We start from the raw sequence: 20,684 nt of genomic DNA, 5'->3' as shown, positions 1-20,684 counted from the left end.
TCTGCATGGATCCCTCCCTCATCTCTTTAGTGGCCACTCTGTTTACAGTTACAAACTCCAGCACACATTCACTATGCCCCGCTCCCATGCTTGGTTTCTCTTCATTGCATTTATCAACCATCTAACATGCTCTATATATCAGATATTTTATGATATGTTTATCCCACCACCAAAAAATGAAAGCTCCATGAAGACAGGAATTTGTGTCTGCTTTGTTTACTGCAGTATGCCAGAACCCTGTGCAGCGCTTGGGATAAAGCAGGCACTCAGTAAGTGTTTATTCGAAGCAAAGAAGGGAGAGAAGAGGCAGTTAAAATTTGGCATAAAATATTCTAGTAAATCAATGTAATGACAGCTAACTAACTAAATGATTTTTTACGTATTTTCCCTATTATCCACATGTCATAATATTTGCATCTTTGAAGTATCATTCCACACCACAGAAACCTGTATCTACCAATTTCCAGTGATACCGTGCTCCATGTTTAGGGTAAATACCCTGTAAATGGGAATACATCCACCGAATTAAATACACTATTTGGTTGTTATACTTATGTATCCTATAAGAAAAGTTAATATCTGTTTACTGTATCTTATGCATTGGATATTAATAATATTATAAGAAACCCTTTCTTGAAAATTAGAATGACCATCAGTCAGGTAGAAAATAACATGAGACAGACAAGAAGCCATTATTTAAAAAAAAAAAAAACTTTTTAATTCTGATTGCCAAATTATTTAAGGCAGGTATAAAAAAGGAAAGCATTCAATATACATTTTACATAAAATAAACTAGATTACAGCATAAAACAAGTAACCAGGCAATGGCGTTAAAGTCTCTCTCCTCTAAAACTGGATAATTGTAAACATTAAAAAAAAAAAAAAAGACTGTAGAACTATTCAAGTAATAGAACAATCACAGATGTCTCTGGTACGCAGGCTATTGGGTTATTTGCCATTCAAGATTATCAAAAAATGACACCTCATTATTCACAGATGCTCATTATTTCCCCATTTTAATCTTTACATTATGTACAACACAGTTTTTGTGGTACTGGCAACCCCATGCCTTCCAAAAGTACTTTTTCCACAATACACAAGTACAAACAGTGACTACAGGAACATTTTACACTGATGCGTCTTTAACAGGAGCCACCAAATAGACATCTAAATTGTACCAAAGTGTCATCATCACAGTTAGCCTTTCTGAGGGGCTTATGGGAAATATGTGAAGGATATGCAAGGTTCAGGCACACTGATACATAACATTATTTATTTACAATTTTAAAGGAAAAGGAAAAGAAAGTAAGTAGCCTTTTGTGGCTAACACTTTTCAACATGACAAATACATTTTTAATTTCCTTTACTGAGTGGTTTGCGACATGGCAGCAGACCCTGTGTGTGCGAGCCTGGTTACTGATACAAAAAGTAAAGAATATATTTATATTTTTATATATATATATATGTATATATACAGATATGTATACGTATATATATATAAAACAGAAGTTTAATTACAGCAACATTTGTTACTCTGTGATAAAATCTGTAATTTACAAAAATGAAATGACTGGTTTTTGCCTGCCATTAAGGCATTTCAAATTAACACCATGGAACTGATGTCTGTATAAAGCGCTTCCCCATGTGATCCAGTCACATGACAATGTACATGTCCAATCTTGTTATTCTCTGCAAAAGAAAAGCAAACCTTAGCACATGGTTCTATCAACATTTAGTTTGTTTGTTTGTTTGTTTGTTTGTTTTTTGAGTCGGAGTTTTGCTCTTGTTGCCCAGGCTGGAGTGCAATGGCTCGATCTCGGCTCATGGCAACCTCCGCCTCCTGGGTTCAAGTGATTCTCCTGCCTCAGCCTCCCAAGTGGCTGGGATTACAGGCATGTGTCACCACGCCTGGCTAATTTTGTGTTTTTAGTAGAGAGGGCGTTTCTCCATGTTGGTCAGGCTGCTCTCGAACTCCCGACCTCAGGTGATCCGCCCGCCTCGGCCTCCCAAAGTGCTGGAATTACAGGCATGAGCCACCGTGCCCAGTCAACAGTTTTTTTTTTTAATTTTGGGACAGAATCTCACTCCATCACCCAGGCTGGAGTGCAATGGTGCAATCTCGGCTCACTGCAACCTCTGCCTCCTGGGTTCCAGCAATTCTCATGCCTCAGCCTCCCTAGTAGCTGGAATTACAGCACACGCCACCACGCCCAGCTGATTTTTGTATTTTTAGTAGAGATGGGGTTTCACCATGTTGGCCAGGCTGGTCTGGAACTCCTGACCTCAGGTGATCCACCCGCCTTAGCCTCCCAAAGTGCTGGGACTACAGGCATGGGTCATCATGCCCAGCCTCTGTCAACATTTGTCACTGTAAGCCTGAAAACCGTAAGACTAATAAGACTTATTTTAATTCCATTCAAATGTAGAATTCAATTCCAGAGAAAGTGAATAAACACAAAGTAATGATATGCATTGTGAAAAATATTAATTTTATAATACTAATAATTTAATTCCTTTAAATCATTTTCCTTCTTAAAACTTAGGGAATAATTTAAAATATCAAGGAACAAACATTACCTTTAGTATTACGAAAATAAATGTCTCCATTTGCGACTTTATCTTTAAACATAATAAAACAAAGGGAGTCATGGTGAATTATTTTAGCAATGCTGTAAGGATAACCCAGGAAAATTTCAATTGCCTAAAAAAACTACTCAATTAATTACTAATCTACGTAACCCTTACAGAATGGGGTTCATGGAATTTAAGTTGCATGTGAAGCAACTTACATTGGCATAAACAAACACATTCATTACAAGGATATAAAACCCAAGGAGTTAAGTTTTTGGTGTAAAAATCCTGTACTTGCTTCCTCCCAACCATTAAGATATTTCTATCTAGAACTAATTAAAAATGTAGAGGATATTTACCTTCTTTGTCCAGGAAACATTCCAGATGCAGATGCCTGGGCAGCCACCTGCTGTGAGGCAACAAGGGCAGCAGAGGTCAAGCCTAACGGGGAAAAAAACGTAGAGTGTCTGTGATCTTTAGAAGGATAAGAGTAGATACAGGCCCAGTGGGGAAGGGCTGCAGACCCAGTAGCAGCACGGTGTCCTCTCCTGAACACACACATGAACTCTTTCATGCAGCAAGGACATCGTACAAACCATTTGGTCTATCTGCTATCTATCCTTTCTTGAATACTCTGCAGTTTTCTTAATAGCTATTCGAAGGAGATACAGTATTCCATCTCCCCAGCTCTGCATGGTACTAAATGGTTTGCATGCATTCCTGAATAGGAAGCTCAAGAGAAATAATAGATGCCAGGTAACAACAGGAATCAAAAGTCACAGTGAATTACAGAAGCGGCATGCTATTTGCCTAGAATACAATACTTCCATAATCATTGTTATCACTTTAACATTTTCCCCAGTGACTGAACACAATGCGTCCCATAAGATACACAGAATCAGTAAATCAAACTTAGAAATGCTCTTCACTTTCACCCTGCAAGACGAAAGTAGCAGTCAGAGACTGTAATAGCTCCAAATGGCATGATGTTGCCTAACAGAGAACTCTTTTAAATTCTATAGAAGACAGTCCTGGGGAAAAATAGAGTAAACAAATGCAAACCTAGGGAAGATTACTGTCTCCTTCTATGTCTTTTATTTGGATATATTTTCTTTTCCCAGAGGTAACTTAAGACAGTACAATAACAATAACATTATCTTAAAAGAGATAATTATTTTCTTCTCATATATACTTTATTTATATATAGGTATAATGTGTTAGACTAGAAATAAAGCCTTTCTCTTCCAAGTACTTACCACACTCAATACAAATTGTTTAAGAAATGGAAAAGCTCTCTTTAAACACTGTTAGTTGACACCAACTAAAAAGACTTGAATAAATAAAAATGACCCCTTCACATTTGTATATCAATTCCCACTTTTGGAAACACTTTCAAACATATTATCTTGCTTTCTATTCACACAGCAGCATACGAGGCAACTTGGCAAGTGTAATAGACTAAATTATGTCTCCTCAAAATATGTTGAAGCTCTAATCCACAGTGTGATTAGATTCAGAGATGGGGCTTATAAGGGGGTAATTAAGGTTAAATGAGGTCATATGGATGGGACCCTAATAGGGCAGGATTAGTGTCCTTATAAGAAAGCACACGAGGGCTCCCCCTTCCTCTTCCCCACCCACCAGCTCATGCACAAAGAAGAGGTCATATGAGCACACAGCAGGACAGCAGCTACACACAAACCAGGAATACAGGCCTCAGCAGAGGCTGGCTGTGCTGGAACCCTGATCTTGAACTTCCAGCCTCCAGAACTGTGAGAAAATAAATTCCTGTTGTTTAAAGCCATGCAATCTGGGGTATTCTAGCAAACTGTAAAGATGGTGCCATCACCCACCCCCGATGAGATGACAAAGATGGGACAAATAATACATGCTCAACTAATGAACCACAAGGTGAAGATTCCCTGATATCAATCCTATGGCTTAAAACACGTTTCTCTTTCTCAATTCTCCCATTTAGTGAAGTCGCAGCAGTGAAGGGCTGTGAAGAACCCTTGAATGAGGTTATCAAAGTGTTAAACCTGATCACATTACTCCCATGATTTCCATGGGAAAAGAGCAACTTAAAAGGCATGCAGAAATCAGAACAAGTAATTTCACCAAAGCCTCCCACCATCCCTCCCTTTTTCTACAATTTCCCTGAAGTAGATATCTGATCTTCTGATTGTTAAATTCAGTGCCCCAGACACTGGCCACCACCCTCAGTCTGTGAGATAACAGTAAGCCGCCGATAACATCAACTGGTGACAATTATTAAGTGGTAGCCATTTCATGTCTCAATAGAATACAAAGATGAGGGAATAGCCTTAGCTATGTCACTAGGAAATAAGTGTTAAAAACCCTCCTGAGAGCTAATGTGAACTCAAAGCTCAATATTTTTAAGATGTGAAATGCAATTTTAGCAACTGTTTTCCAAAGCAGAATGAACAAAGACACAATAATGACAGAGCCGCTGACCTTGGAAAGGGTCGTATTGACCCGGGATTAGCGGGTAACCCATGCCAACGTGGGTGTGGTGATGCGTGTGCAGGTGCCGCTGGCCGAAGGGCGAGTGGCGATCCCTTTCCCTTTCCGCCTCCCGTTCCCGCTCAGCTGTAGCCTTTTCCACAGGCTGCAACAAAAAAGAGAAATTTTGCCCCTTCATGCCTGAAAATCAACTTATAAGAGTACTAAACCACCTTTGTCCCTTTGACAATATTGTGTTAATGATTAAAAAATAAATACAAAGATACAATCTTTAGTAACTAAAGAGAATCTCAAAAAAACATGCATTAGTTTCCGTTGGAATTAAGCCAACACAAAAAGAACTGCTCCACCCAGAATAAACCAAGTGACACCAGTGTCTTCCTGAAATGACAGAAATAAGAGGACTTCTCTCTATATTCACTCATAATTGCAGGTTAAGAATTTACCCAATTGCTTACCATAAACAACTTTTAGAAAATAAGTAGTTTTGGAGATATCTTTAAGGTCAAGTTTTCTAATTACACTTGTATTTTATGGAGAGAACCTATCTCACAATTTTAAACGTGTCTGTATACATTTTGTTCTACTGAAAAAACATGCCCTAAAGTTATATGCCAATATAAAGCACAATAAATCACTGTCCTACACCCACATTTTGAATCTCTCAATTTTTGAACTCTCACAGAGAAGCTCCCATCTCCCCAAACCATAGTCTGGGGTAAGGATGGTTTACTTCCTATGACTTTCTACCTTTAGAACCTAACCACCCTTTCACTAAAGTTATCCTTCTCACTTAAAAGAAATCCTTGTACTAAGAAGGAGGTCTCAGAAAGATTCCGAAATCACCTTTTCTAGTTTCTCTATAGAGTTTCTGGTAGACTCATACACATTGCAAATACTATTATTTTAATTTACTTTAAACTCTTTCCTAGCCAAGCACCATCCTATTTTCATTTAGTCTCTCTTCACAACAGTCTCTAGGACTATAGCAGTCACCTTTTTTGGGGAACAGTCATCTTTCACAGACAAATACTTGTATTATTCAGCAGAGTTAAAGGGACATGACAAAGAGTTAAGGCCAGAAAACAGCAGACACAGCTCTCACTCCTAAGCCACATGACTTACTCTTGGAAATGAGCCTCACATTGTGCAAGGCTCAAATTTGTGCCTTATTACATGTCATGGGTACTCAGCTTTGCTCGTGATGAACCTCCAACCATGAACATTGATGATGTGAATATGAAGGGTCAATACAAGTAGGAGAAACCTCAAATCTCTCTAGAAGTCAAGCTAACAACAAAGACAAGTGATGCAGGTTGGGGAGCTTTTATTTATATCCATGCACATTGAAGGGGAGCAGGACATACTGCCTAGATGGGGCTACTAGCTCCCATCAGTTACTGCCATGTGATTTTGAACAAGATTTTCTATCGTCTTTTTTTTTTTTTTTTGAGACAGAGCCTTGCTCTGTCACCCAAGCTAGAGTGCAGTGGCACGATCTCTGCTCACTGCAACCTCTGCCTCCCGGGCTCAAGTGAGTCTCCTGCCTCAGCCTCCTGAGTACCTTCGATTATAGGTGCCCACCACCACCAGGCTACTTTTTGTATTTTTAGTAGAGATGGAGTTTCACCATTTTGACCAGGCTGGCCTCAAATTCCTGACCTCAAGTGATCTGCCCGCCTCGGCCTCCCAAAGTGCTGGGATTACAGGCGGTAGCTCACTCCCAGGCCAGATTTTCTATTGTCTTAAGACAAAGAGGTCATCTGAATTTGTATGTAAAATATCTGATTTTTAAAAGCTGTCCTGCAAGAAAACACTTTTTGAAAAGCTTGATTTGCCCAAAAGGTCAACAGTTTGTAGCCTCTGACCTGCTTACTTACAAAAATTATATAAAATAGACTCCTCTGTTACCTAATTCCTCAATGCCTTATCAAACATATTTTACACCAAAAGTTGGTTCCTATGAATTTAAATTCCCACCTAACAACCATCCTCCTGGGTAAGCAAGGTATACTAGATTTCGCAACAGAAAAACTTGCTACTGCCATACATGCTTTAACAATTTTCTCTCATGTGTGAAAGCATCTTACTTTTGAACGCTCCATTCTTTATGTATTAGGATAAAACAGCATCCTGAAATCACAGCTGGGTTCCGAAACCATTTATATTTCAAGACTGTTCTGTAGCTTGTTCCCCTTTCTCCCCAAAACACAGTACTTTTAAATAACAACAAGAGGAGGCTTACAGCAGGAGACTTGCTGCGGTATTGGTTAGCATGCTGCTGGAGCAAATCCAGTGCTTTAGATTCAGTGGTTGTTTTTGTGTTGATGCTAGGGCTGGTATTGACTTTCTCTGTCTCTTCTCTCCCTGACATCTTCCCATAAACAGGATAATGAAATCCTGGAGAGAGATAGGCCCCTGCAGATAAAAAACAAATGCCACATCAAGTTACAGGCTATATCTTTAAAAAAAAATAACTTGGGATACATGAATTTGGAATAAGAGTCAAAGAGATCTTAAAATAGGGGGTTACATTAACAATGGGCTACATCATCATTAAACTGTATCTAGCTTCTCCAGTTTTCTTCTCCCAGTTAATTCATCCTGATGAAGGGAGGTTATAAACAGAGTTGAGCTTACCGCCATTTCATACATTTACGTGTCTGCTTAAGTGAAAGGAATAGTAACTATAATGATTTTGACAGTAAGTGCTTAGAATATTTTTATAGGCAATAAAGTATCTGTCAGCCTAACAGCTATAGCAGACCATCAGAGACTATGGAAACTATAGCTAAGGATTCTTGACATTTCATTAAAAAAAACTTATATTAAATCAGTTTTATCTTTGGGACTTTAAACAGCATAAAAACAAGCAAAACAAATGTCACTCTTGAAGCTTCTAATTTATCTTGAGTTTTCAACAGCTAATATTTGAACATCGCCTCTTCCCTCCAATATAGTCAGAACTGACAACACGTACCAGGATAACTGTGCATTAGGACGGGAGAAACAGCCCGGTATGCAGGATGGCTGGGGTCGTACATCTGTGGGTAAGGATAAGCATGCAAGTACTGTATGTATGACTGATGCTGACTCATGGGTGAGGAGACAGCCACTCTTGTTCCCCGAGAGTCCTTCCAGTTCACAGGAGTCTTTCGATCATCATTTTTCAGCTTGCTCTCCTCCATTGATTGAGAATCAGGACGCTTGGCCTCTTTGGGCTCCTCTTTAATGCTCGTTAATGATACAGGAAGGCTGGACACACCACTCTCTTTATTAGGAGTTTTCCTTGGACTATCCTCTTTTAATTTCTTCTCTCTATCAAGTTCTTCTGACTTTTGCTGATCCAGATATTTGGGCTGGTATACATAATGATGCCATGTTCTTGAATCTGGATCCTGATTTTTTTTTTTTGAAAGACAAAAACCCAACAGATTTGTTTTAAAATTTCAATTTTAAAGAAAGCTTGTTAATAATCATGACAGCACTAGTACTCTTAATTTTAATACTAAGTTGACATTTATTTCTGTGCTAGACACTGTGCTAATTGTTTTACCTCCTTCTCTTGCAAAGTAATAATGTCCCAGATAGGCGTTATCATTGATCCCTTGTACAGAAGACAAAACCAAGTGTTTAAAGTTCAAAGCAACGTCAAGGTCATGCTGCTGCCCAGTCACGGAGCTGGGCTTCCAACTCGGGTCTGCTGAAATTCAGAGCTGGGCCCTTAATGTCATTCCTCAACACTAAATAACATCCTCAGACGTACTTAATTCTACCTTCATTTGCCTTTTAATATCTCGCACAGGTAAAAAAGAATGTGAAAAACTCCAACTCAAGCTAATAATAGTAAATTTAAGTAATTGCTATAGCTATTAACATCACTTAGGAGGAAAAACTCTTGGTTTCCGAATACATTTTCCTCATCCACTGCAGCTGAGGCTTAATATATTGGCTCACTTCTCATTACGTGCTAACATCTTAATCAAAACAAAATTTCAAATTAATAGCACACATTATGGCTTCTGTATTGGAAAACAAAGCCATCTATAAAACCCCCAAAATTATAACATTCTTCTGCAGCCCTGTGAAGTGACAGCCTGATTTTTGCCTCTGGAAGTGGGGAAACTGAGAATCCTAAATGGCCTTTGTGATCCCCATTCCATTCATGATAGAAACCCACTGGGGATTCAGGTTCTCAGAGAACATGCAAAGTTGTGCCTAAGTAAATGTGTGTGTGGGTGGCGGTGGTGGGGGCTAGTGGTTCTTGCTCTAATGCACCAGGGATTATCTAAGCATGGGGGTGAGGGTGGGAGTGGGGGTTTGCAGTGCTGGGAAATACCAGAATTAATGTTCACGGGGTTGCAGTGGGTCAGGATATCTGAACCATGACAGAAGGTGCCAGTACATTTGTGGTTTCATGGTGACCAATTTTCAGGTGTTCTCAAGCTGACTGACCCCTGGGGCTCTGGGACAGCTGTTGAGGCCTGCCACCCAAACCTCCTCACCCTCCTCACAAACATTCAGCACTGAGCTCTTAGTTTTGGGGTACTTAACATAGAGAGTAAGGCTGAAATCTAGGCATCTCTGACCACAAGTGAAAGAAATTTGGGCTCTAAATTCTATTAAAAATATTAATGGGAAATGTGAATTCAGGGACCCAGTTTTTATTATCTTCCAAGAAGATGCTAGAAGAAATTTGAAAATGGAAAATAAATATTTCAAAGATGAGACTCAGAATCTCAGAGTTAGAAGGGAATTCAGCAGCCCCATTGTGGAATGCCCTTGCCTTGGACTAAGAAATTAAGGGATCTTGGCCAGGCACGGTGGCTCACGCCTGTAATCCCAGCACTTTGGGAGGCCAGCATGGGCGGATCACGAGGTCAGGAGATCGAGACCATCCTGGCTAACATGGTGAAATCCCATCTGTATTAAAAAAATACAAAAAATTAGCCGGGGGTGGTGGCACACGCTTGTAGTTCCAGCTACTCAGGAGGCTGAGGCAGGAGAATCGCTTGAACCCGGGAGGCGGAGGTTGCAGTGAGCCAAGATCACGCCACTGCACTCCAGCCTGGGCGACAGAGCGAGATTCTGTCTCAAAAAAAAAAAAAAGAAAAAGAAAGGAAGAAATTAAGGGACCTCATCAGAGTCACAGAGCAAGTCAGTGGCATGAAACACAAATCTGCAAAGCACATGTTCACAGTTCCTTTTACTATACAACATGACAAGAAAATAGTGATAATGCACATTTTAGAGCTACATAGTAACTCCTGAGAATCTTAAAATATTTTTCAAGAGCAGAGGAAAAAACTAATGTGGGTTTCTTTCCTGTGTCAGAAGTCTAACCAGATCAAGCCCAGACATGTATAATACAAGTCTCAGACTGCTCTGTCCCTGTTGGGGCCACGCTCCACAATCTTACTTGTTTAAATCTCGAGGTTGGGTCTACACCTGTCTGCTTCATGGAGTCCATGACAGACTTCATTTCTACAGCCTCCTTAATAAGCTGGTGGTTTTCCATCTGCTTAGCTTTGAAGCTGTCGGCCTGAAGCTGCTGCTGGTGACTGGAGAGAAGCTGTGATTTACCTGTCTCCTCAGTTTTATTAGGCACTGATGGCCCTAGTTTAGAATGGTTTTTGTTAGGCTCCGGAGTAGAGGGAGCTTTTGAGATTGTGGCCGATGGCATGTTTTTCTGTTTAGTTTCCTCCTTGCCCAGCTCTTTCAAGGGGAGCTCGCTTTTCCTTTCACAGTCTCCTCTCCCAGTCTGGGCCATTTTCTGCTCTGCCAGCCTCTGGTCCTCATAGTACTTCTCATATTGCTGTCTATAGGCAGGGCTGGTGGCCATCAGAGATTTCTGGTCCATATAGAGTCCATAGGCATACTGGCCATAATAAAGTGACTGAGCCAGGGCAGGATGTCTTTGTGTGATCACCGATTGGTGCTGAGGCTGTAAGGATGCAGAATTGTGGTCCACTTTCTTAGAATCTAACTGCTCTGCCTTGTCTTTCTTTTCAGCATCTTCTTCAGACTCCTTCTTGATCTTCATTCCCTGCGTGCTCCCACTATTTCCGGCTGCAGGGGCGCCGACCTGCCCAGGGTGCATGTAACTTGGAGAATAATAAGGATCATAGCCATGGTAATAGGGAGAATGGGATTCTTTCAGTTGAGATGATTGTGCTGTAGTTGAAGAATGCCCTTTTACCACACTGTCCTTACTAGAAATAATATCTGATGGGGAACTGGCCTTTGATCTCATGCCCTCCGACCTGCTGTCGGAACCACCATCGTCAGCAGCATCGGATATGTCTGAATAGGCCGGGCTGCTTGTCTTTGCAGCTGAACTCTCTGCCCCATTCTGGGTCAACACATGCAGAGGTGCAATTGGTGCCTGCCCGTTCACCAAAGTGCTGCATTCCATCCTCGAGGCGCTCCCTATGGAAGGGCTGGGAGCGTTGTCTGTGAAAGTGTAAACCTTATCGGCCTCAGCTTTGATACTGGCCATGCGGCTCTCCTGAGACTCGGACAGTCCATTTGCCAGTCCTTCATTCTTGTTGAGATGATCCTTTAAAAAATGCCCAGGTAAATCTTTGCTGGCCCCCTTGGAGTCCTCTAGTTTCCCCAGCTTGGCATCCATTTTTGGGCTTCCCGTCTCTTTCCCTTCTTTGTCCTTTAGCTTTCGCTTCTCCTTTTTCTTTTTGTCTTTGAGTGACACCAGAGCTGGGTTCACGGTGATGGGCTCTCCCATAATCGTGGGCTTTGGTTGAATGGGTTTTAACGGAGGACTCTTTGGTGTAGCCTGAACAACAGTTGTTGTGAGGGAGGGCAGTCCGGGTATTGTCCCAGTGGTGGTGGTTGTGAAGGTCGCAGTGGGTATAGCAATCAGCTGTGGCGGAGTAGGGGCTGGGGCCGGGGCGATGGGCCGGGCACTTTTCAGTTTAGAGAGGTTTTTGTCCATTTTGCAGTTGTTAGCTTTTTTGCCCTTTTCTTTATCTCCTAAACTTTTCTTGTCAATTAATCCTTCTGCTTCCAGCTTAGGCATCTCAGCAGCCAAACTGCCGTCTGCTGCTGAGCAACTGTCTAACGCAGCCGTCATGTTGGAGATTACTGGAAGGTTGTTGAGTTCATTGTGAAGGCCCTTCTTTTTGCCAGAATTCTTCCCAGCTTTAGCACCAATAATGGAACCTGGGCCATTGCTCATCAGCTCTCTCTTTCCCTTTGGGGTCCCAGGTGGGTTTCCAGCACCAGGGGATGCTGGTGCCTTCACCTGGTCATAAGCAGATACACTTGTGCTTGGCTCACTGCATTCAAGCGCCACATTACTCAATGCTTCCTCGCAGTCCGAGATCTTGTCCTCACTGTCAGGCTCGAACTCCAGCTTGTTTTCTGGGTCTAAGTGTGCATGAGCCTGGTGGTACCTCAGGCCATTAATGTGCTTGTACTTTTTGTTGCAGTTCGGGTGGGGACAGTCGATTAACACTGGAGAAGAGCAGCCTTGGTCCAAAAAAGTAGTCTCTGGTTTCCCTTGAGGGGTAGTGGGAGTGCTTCTGGAATTTGTGCGGACACGCTTCCCAGGCTTATTGTCCTCAGAGCTGGAGTTCAGGTCCAGCTCCATTGGCGGCTTGTTTTTCCTTTTGTTGGTGGAGGAAGGGCTGGCTTTGATGTCCTCAGCAGCACAATTTGGGGGTGTCCTTCGTCCGCTGGCATTGAGGCTGCCCCGCCTCCCTTTCCCGTTGGCCCCCCCTCTGTTCTTGTTCTGCAGCCCTCTGGACTCCGTGAAGCTGGCCTCAGAGCCCGGGGCAGCAGCAGCAGACCTTGCTCTCTTCCCTCTGCCCCGGCCCCCTCTCATCTCCAGGTCACTTGTCGGTGACTCACAAAACCTATGGAAGCAAGTAACAGATGTGAAAATGAGCATCCCCAAAACAGCCAAGTGAAATCACAAAGTACACAATGCAGCAAAGAGGAGTCAACACTCCAGTAGCTTAAGGGCTGGGCCCAGTCAAGGAAAAGACTGACAATTTCTGACACCTGCAAAAGAACAGGCTACCAAGGGCTTATATTCTTCCTCAGAAAAACCAAAGAAAAACAGCTCAAGTAGCTAGCTTCCAATCCAGTTCAAATTCCCACTTTGAGAAAAAAATGAAAACAAAGACAGGAGAGAAGGGGTGGGGAGTAGAGATCTTCTGACAGAAAAGAAATCTAGCATCTGCATTTTACTGCTTTCAGTCCTAAATTGCTCATTTCTCCTTTGCCTGGTTTCAATTACAGGCACACTTTTATGTATTATGAATCTCTCTCTATAGTTTCCCTGCAAAGAGAGGATGGGGGAAGGAGAGAAATAAAAGGCCTTGCTCCTACCTGGGAGGGGCCCAGTCGTGCTTGGTGCAGTCCAATAGGGTTCCCACGTACGTTTTGTTCCTCCACGTGACATTGACCACTAGGACACCTGCAGGAGGCGGGGGATGAAAAAGGATCATAGTTACCACTGATTACTATTATTTCCAGTTCACTTATTCATTCATTCTTTCTTTTTTTTTTTTTTTTTTTGACAGCAAAGTTCTATCCTCATTTGCTTTCAAAAGCTGTGGTTTGCATTCTTCCTCTTTCTGGTTTCAGTGACCTCAAGTTAAAACCCACAGGAAATAATGTGTGTTGTGCATTCGTGCGCGTGCGCATGTGGTCCAAAAGGGTGAGACTGTGTGTGAGAGTGTAATCAAGATACTGCTGACAGAAGGAAATGGTTTTTGCCATGTCCTGCTGTAAAACAGCAACACTCACCTCTTAATTTTTCTATTATTACACATAATTGCTTTCGTTTGGCAAGCAGCCAACATAAACTAGCGCCAGTTACCAGTGCTTAAACCAGAGGGTGACTGAAAGGAATCAGTTTCGTTTCCAATACAACAATATAAAATGATGGTGATTTTTATTAAGAAAAAAATTATGCAGGTGCATAAAAATAGGCATAGAGAGGAGAGTAGGGACTTAAGAGTCCAGATAGCAGACAATCAACTATTATTTCACTTCCCTAATCCTCCCCTCTTTGATTTTGTGAGACAATAATCAGCCTGGGTACCATATCTGTTTCAGTGTTTGGTCTTGTTTCATATTAAGGACTCCTAAAATAGCCCTCTTAAGAAAATAAATGTGCACAATAGATTTACTCTTGGGGTTATCTTTGGAATCAACTTTGGTAAGCATTTGCCTCAGAGGATTAGAAAAGAAATCTCAAAACTAACACACTTGTTTCCTGCAAGCCATTCTGCTTTTTCCAACTGCTTTTCAGACAGACAATTTAATTTAGCACTGCATCTGTGAATTACTAAACTTAAGTGTGCTTACTATACCAAATGTCACAGAGAAACAAAACATAATATCCTCTTTATTTCTGAGAGGACAAATGTCAAATTAAAAAAAAAAATCACTCCTTTAAAGCATATTTTAATAGAACTTTGATTTTGAGACATACATAAACTATCAGGGTAAAGACATAAAATATTTAATTGAGCCTTTGTTTTCTTTCTGCATCTACCCCTAGTCTTTCTTGGAAGCACCAGAAGACATTAGTCAAAGTCTATTTCTAGCTAGTTTGCTCACTTGCATGACCATTGCCATTGTGAATTTTACAGAAAACCTTTACTGGGTTCCTTTATGGTAAGGGAAACCTCACAAGGTAAGACTGATTTCCTTGGGAACCTTTTAACAGCGGGTAACATATTTGAATGGTTGGGACGCAGCCCCCCACGGCGCGCTGGAGAATGATTTCTTTCCAAAGTCTCAAAAGGAGATTTTAAAATTGTTTCCCATATGGTCTATGTTGCTATTACTTAGGCAACAGCTGAATTATTTACTCAGTGTTAATTCAGTCTATCGTAGCAATAGGCTAGCAGGGGAAAGGCTAGGATGGAGCAAAGCAAGTATTTCCTCAAATCATAGCTGATTCCAATGTAATTCCCTCAGGACATTTTTTTTTTAAACCATTGAGTATAAAATTTCATATTGCGATGAGAATCCATGGCAATTAGGCATTTGGTCAAAATTTGCACAAGACAGAACAATCGGAGGAAAGGATTCTTTATGAGCACATCCCTTCAGGAAAGGGGAGGGAGTGGGAGAGGAGGCGAAGGGGAAGACTGAGCTGGTTTTCTCATCATCTGCTCTCTGGGGCACTGTGTGTGGTGTCAAAGACTTTTGCAGCTGCTTAAAATTCTTTAGCATGTCAGCTATATTTACAGTGCAAGAATATATCTGTATTGCCAGAAGGTTACTGCATTTTAGCTTTAGATCCAATAGGCTGAATCACTGCGTTCCAGAGTCCCTGATGTAGCACAAATGTATAATTAAAATTGCTTGAAAGGAAACATGAAAGAAACAACAAACCCTCCATTCTTGCAGTAATAAAATTAAAAACAGGAAAAGTCTGCACAGACACTTAACATTTGTCTGCAGTGAAAGGCTTTTGTTATTGCTTTTCCCCTAAGGGTTTCGCGTTTCCAGCGAACGCTGGCCGCGGATTGGCCGGCGCCCGCTGCGAGCACTCGCGTCCGATTGGCTGGGGCGAGGCGGCCGCCCGCAGCACCGAGGCAGCAGTCGGGGAGAGGCGAGCGTGGTGGAGGCAAAGGGACGCAGCCCCCACGGCGCGCAGGCCGTGCGGGGCGAGAGGGCCGCCCGCATTGCTCGGCTCCCTCGGTGCACGCGGGACACAGGCTCGTTCGCATTAATGAGCCCGGTCGTGCCGTGAAAGCTTCGGTCTGTGTGACCGCGCTGCGCTCCCCACAGCACGCGGCACGCCGGCCCACGCAGAGCCCTCAGAACGGAATTCACCTTCTCAAAGCAAGCTCAAGGGAAACCTGGAGCCGGAAAAAGGGAAGGGACCCAGGGCAGGCAATTAATCACTGGTTATCTGGGGCCACAGGTTGAAGCTGTCACAAAGGCTAATCTGCAGTTGCAACTTCCTCACTGTAAAATTATTCACATCTCCTGCTGCTCTTTCTGGAAGCCACACAAGCAGACCTCTTATTGAGGTATAAGTGATGCCGTTGTTACTTGCACTTGGAAGGAATAAAGTCCTGGAAAGAAAAGTCCATTTTCAACTTCAAAGGACCTAAATAAGTCACTCTTATTTTTCCAGAAGCACTCCATATTTAAAATGCTAAAATTTGTTTTAATGCTTTACACCCAAGGAGAATTTGAACAGTCTCCATCAAGCAGTGCTAATTAAATATGTGTGCTTGTGTTTATCTTTCTTTATACGTACGAGCCGCTTCACAATGCCACAGAGTATTTAAATCTGCCTACAATTCATATCCGAATATATACAGGCACATGTTTACACAGCCAAATCTGCCAACTCTATATTGGAATGAAGGCTTAAGGAATGTTTCTCATATAAACCACACAGTGTACTGTTTCTTTGTAAGAAGGTCTATGTTTAGACAACACCCCATTGTGAAGGGCCAAGTATAAAGGTGGTGTTTAAGTTCTAAAACATGTAAATGATTTATCATTTTGCTGAAATCTCAAAATCTTGAACACTTTGTAACCCACAGTCATATAAAACAGACTACACTTACTGAAGGCATAAACGCCCATGATGAGAATCAGTTCTTTAAAAGTGCAAATTTGAATTTATAAATCTGGGCATAAAGTTCTATTTCTCACATATAAATTGGAAATAAGTGTACATTTACACCAGAAAGATTCGTTTCTTTTCATGCACACTTACTCAAACATCTAGCCAGTGAGCTAGGTGTTGGGGACGCTCTATAAAGGTACTTTTCATCTTTATATTCAAGTATTCTACCAGGTTTACCATTCTCCCCTTTCCACCCATGGACTGGGCCTGGTCTATGTCAGAGAGCTAATGCCCTGTAACATGTTATACTTGAAAAATATCTGAGGCTTATTACTAATAAAGAATACAGCTGAAGAAGAGTACAATGGATAGTTTGAGAGTGTGCTGACCACACACAGGTTTCTTCTTTGTATTGTTAATACTTTGTCTGAGATGCTGCCCCCAAAGGCCTATTACCTACAGAACATTTAATAAGAACAAGGTCTTTATTATAAAACCTGAGCCTCTTACTTCCTCAAGCCAAAAAAGCCTGAGACCTCATAAGGATTTCAGTCAGTGTTCGGTTATGTCCCTTTGTAAAGGGTTTCCAGGAAGACGTCAAGCTCAACACTTACTGTGTGTGTCTACAGGGTACACAATAGGTGCCTATTTGGTGCTATGGAATCAACCATGTTTTACTTGGAACTCCATCCAAACTCTGCACTTCAAGAGTCTGTGCATGAAAAGAACAGGACACAGGCATACACCGTGATGCACAAGTGGAAGTATAGTTCTGTCTATTACCTGCATTTTTACAGTAGGCCTCTTATGCTATCACATCAGGCTAGACCCTGGATTTCACGTTCATGGTGCCCCCACCTAGACCAGTGATCCTAACCCTGCTCCCATCTGACTGGACCAGTGATGGGCACCTGGAGCAAAGGCAGCCAGCTCAACAGGGGCTTATGTTGGGAATCTGAATGAGAAATATGGAAGTTCCAGAGAATTGGCAATAGGAATAGAAGCCTAAAGCCTGCAAGGTACTAAGAGGTGTAGAGAACCATGATGGGCCAAAGTTCCAAGGGTGCAATAGCTATGAGACCAGGAAGCCAACTGCACTGTTGGTGCAACACCCTCAGGACTTTGTGTGTGTGTGTGTGTCCCTTTTCCCTCCAGCTTTATCACTGATAGAAGATTTCACCAGCACCCACCCAGCCTAGTTATTTTCCAGCCCTCTTGTTAAAAAGTTGTTCCTTGTGTTAAACTAAATTGGTCTTTGAATACCTTGGTCCTGGCTGTGCCTCCTGATACCCTGCAGATGCAGTCCACCCATCATCTACTCAACAGCCTTTCATCCAGGCAAGGATAATGACCATGTTGGCATTCTCCTCACCTTCTGCTCACTCTCTCTCTCTTTTTTTTTTTTTTTTTTTTCCTAATGAGATGGGCTCTCAGTATTGTGCCCAGGGTGGTCTTGAACTGCTGGCCTCAAGCGATCCTCCCCTCTCAGCCCCCCAAAATGCTGGGATTACAGTGTGACCCACCACATCCAGCCTCTATCTCTCCTTTACTCTCCAGCCTAAACAAGTTTCTTCAACCATTCTTCATGTCACACTTTTAATTCCCCTGAACGAAACCTTGAAGACGCCTTCGTCCAAATCCCTAGGGAAAGTTAAAGTTCCTAATGAATGAGAAATAAATGGAGACAAATGCAAAGGTTCTCACTTCTGTGAATCCTTGCCCTAGACACACACATACCAGGCACACGGCCAAAAGACGGCCATTCTCTCCTGGATCCCCACAGCACTGCATACACAGTTCTTGCCCTGATGGAAACTTACAAGCCGTGTTTCCCTCCCCTTTCTGAGCCCACAACTAGACTCCTTCTCATCCTCCCTATCAGTCTGATGCGGTCATGTGACTGAGTCCTATGGAAAGCAAGTGAGAGACCTGATCAACGTGAGCCACTTCCAGGCGTGGCCCATAAGAACCTCTCATCCCTTTCTGTCTGGCTGCAATGGAAATGGTTATTGTGATCTTGAAGCCCTCAGGATGAAGGTGGCAGAGTCTCCTTCATCTGGGATCCTGAATGACAAGGAGAACCTCCCAGGTATGAACTTGAGGCTATTTGTCCTATTGTAATACATGGCCCCCATGATATTTTACTCTGCTCGTATACACAGTATGCCTATCTCTTCCAACTAGATGACACTCCTTGAAAATAGGAGCAGTGTCTGCACCCACAACCCCTGGCGGCACAGTGGTTACCTAATAGTGAGAATCATTAAACACCTAGGAACTCACTACGCAGGGACTGACGAGAGAGAGTCTAGACTGAATCCTCCTCAGTGACTTCCTTTTAATGCTAACTACCATACTTTTTCAATAAGCATAATCTCCCACTAGTTTTATAGATGATAGACATTCTCTGTGGAGAGGCTTTGCTCCCAAGATGTTATAAATGTGGTTTATGAATTATTATTTCTGGTATTTGTGAGGCTGTTTCCTCAAGAACGGGGCAAATGCCTGATTTCCCAGTGGATCGACATAATTCTGTTTGTATTGAGTTTAAAGACTGTTTCAGAGTCTTTAAAGTGCCTCATCCCCGGGACAGAAGTCTTTGCCAAGCATTGCAAATGCTGAGTTTGGAATCAGACAGAAGTTTTTTTGAACTCTCTCAGACTACCACATCTGGATGGATTTGATGTGCACCCAGGCAGAAAACAGAAACCTCATTCGAATAACACCAAATGGTAACCCATTCATGCCATGTGCCTTTAAAAAAGAACGTTTACACATTTCTTTCCTTTTATATATATGTTTTCTAGTGAAACATTAGGGACAAAATATCACAATATGCTGATTTCATGAGTACAGGATAAAATTCATATATTTCAGATATCATATTACCCTACAGTTTTACACAATGTAACTATTGTACAAGGTATGATTTATCACCATTTCTTTGTTCAGGACTCTCTGCCCCCATTATTTTGTTGTTGTCACTCTGTGGTATTCAATACTGGTACTTTTTAAAAGCTGAATCTTGTATAGTACAAGGTTCGCTGTTCCAGCCTCGGAGCTTATAACCTTCAGACAGATCCTTCTTCAAATGTAATTATTTGGGAAAATTTAAAATGTACAACTAAGGTTGCTTATAAAATACCTGCCAGCCAAAAATCATAGGGACTTTCCCATTACCTGTGCCAAGTATATATAGAGCACTAGGACAGGAAAAGTAAGTGTTGTCACATGATCATAAAATGCAGTATGTTTTTTTTAAAGAGCCCTACTGCTGGGCTGAATGTTTGAAGAGTCACTTTAACCACATCCTGTAATCAAACCATCTGGAACACAGTGCTGCGATTAGTCACCCTGAACATAGGGCTTTATCTGAACAAATAGTGTATGGCAATGGAGCTTGGGAGATAGGGCAGTACTAACAAAAGGAAGTGTAATGAAACACTTTATGCCCTAGTGTGCCGCCACCCCAGTCATAAACCCCAGAGACACACTGCTCTGGTGTTAATGTACTACTTTATGAAAGCACAGTGAGCTTAAAGATTAAAGGACTGAAGGACTAAAAATTGCTGGTTTGGATAGATCTTCTCTGTCAGCAGCTGGAATATGTTGGCATCACTCTATCTGCGTTAATTTTAACCTCTCAGATGACAGTTGAGCATTCCTATTAGGAGTTGGTGTTCTTTTCAGGGCATTAGGAACAGGGTTTGTTTATGGGAGGGTAGTTATGATTCTTGATTTGCCAGAGGTTAATCTGAACACAGACTTTTTTTTGGTTCATCTAAACCCAATCCATATAGAACAACAACAAAAGATGAAACCTTAAGCAATATCAAAAAGCAATGGAAGACTGCTGTTCTACTCTGCATTTTAAAACATGATAGTCTTTCTTACTTGACTGTACTTCTCTCTTTCAAAAGTACATTTGATCATTGGTATACAATCTATGGAGATCCTTTTTTAAAAAAAACTGAAAGGATTTCCCCCTTAACTACACAGAATAAGCCCTAAACACACACACACACACACACACACACACACACACACACACACACACACA

The 20,684-nt window shown here is 41.8% G+C and overlaps 1 protein-coding gene across 1 annotated transcript in view; it reads right to left on the bottom strand.

Annotated features, from left to right (window-relative positions):
• Positions 1-690: 690 nt before the first annotated feature.
• The window catches only part of ZNF608 (zinc finger protein 608), a 112,122-nt gene continuing 92,128 nt past the window's right edge, over positions 691-20,684 (bottom strand). The window contains exons 4-10 of the mRNA XM_023197112.2: positions 13,408-13,495; positions 10,475-12,929; positions 8,036-8,453; positions 7,301-7,473; positions 5,047-5,200; positions 2,931-3,012; positions 691-1,689 (exon numbers count right to left, since the gene is read on the bottom strand). Coding sequence (XP_023052880.1) covers positions 1,683-1,689; positions 2,931-3,012; positions 5,047-5,200; positions 7,301-7,473; positions 8,036-8,453; positions 10,475-12,929; positions 13,408-13,495 — 3,377 coding nt within the window. The 3' untranslated portion in view covers positions 691-1,682. The remainder of the gene's footprint in view (positions 1,690-2,930; positions 3,013-5,046; positions 5,201-7,300; positions 7,474-8,035; positions 8,454-10,474; positions 12,930-13,407; positions 13,496-20,684) is intronic.

The sequence above is a fragment of the Piliocolobus tephrosceles genome, chromosome 4 (genome assembly GCF_002776525.5).
Source record: "Piliocolobus tephrosceles isolate RC106 chromosome 4, ASM277652v3, whole genome shotgun sequence".
Lineage (NCBI taxonomy): Eukaryota > Metazoa > Chordata > Mammalia > Primates > Cercopithecidae > Piliocolobus > Piliocolobus tephrosceles.
This window is presented reverse-complemented; position numbering and strand designations above follow the sequence as displayed.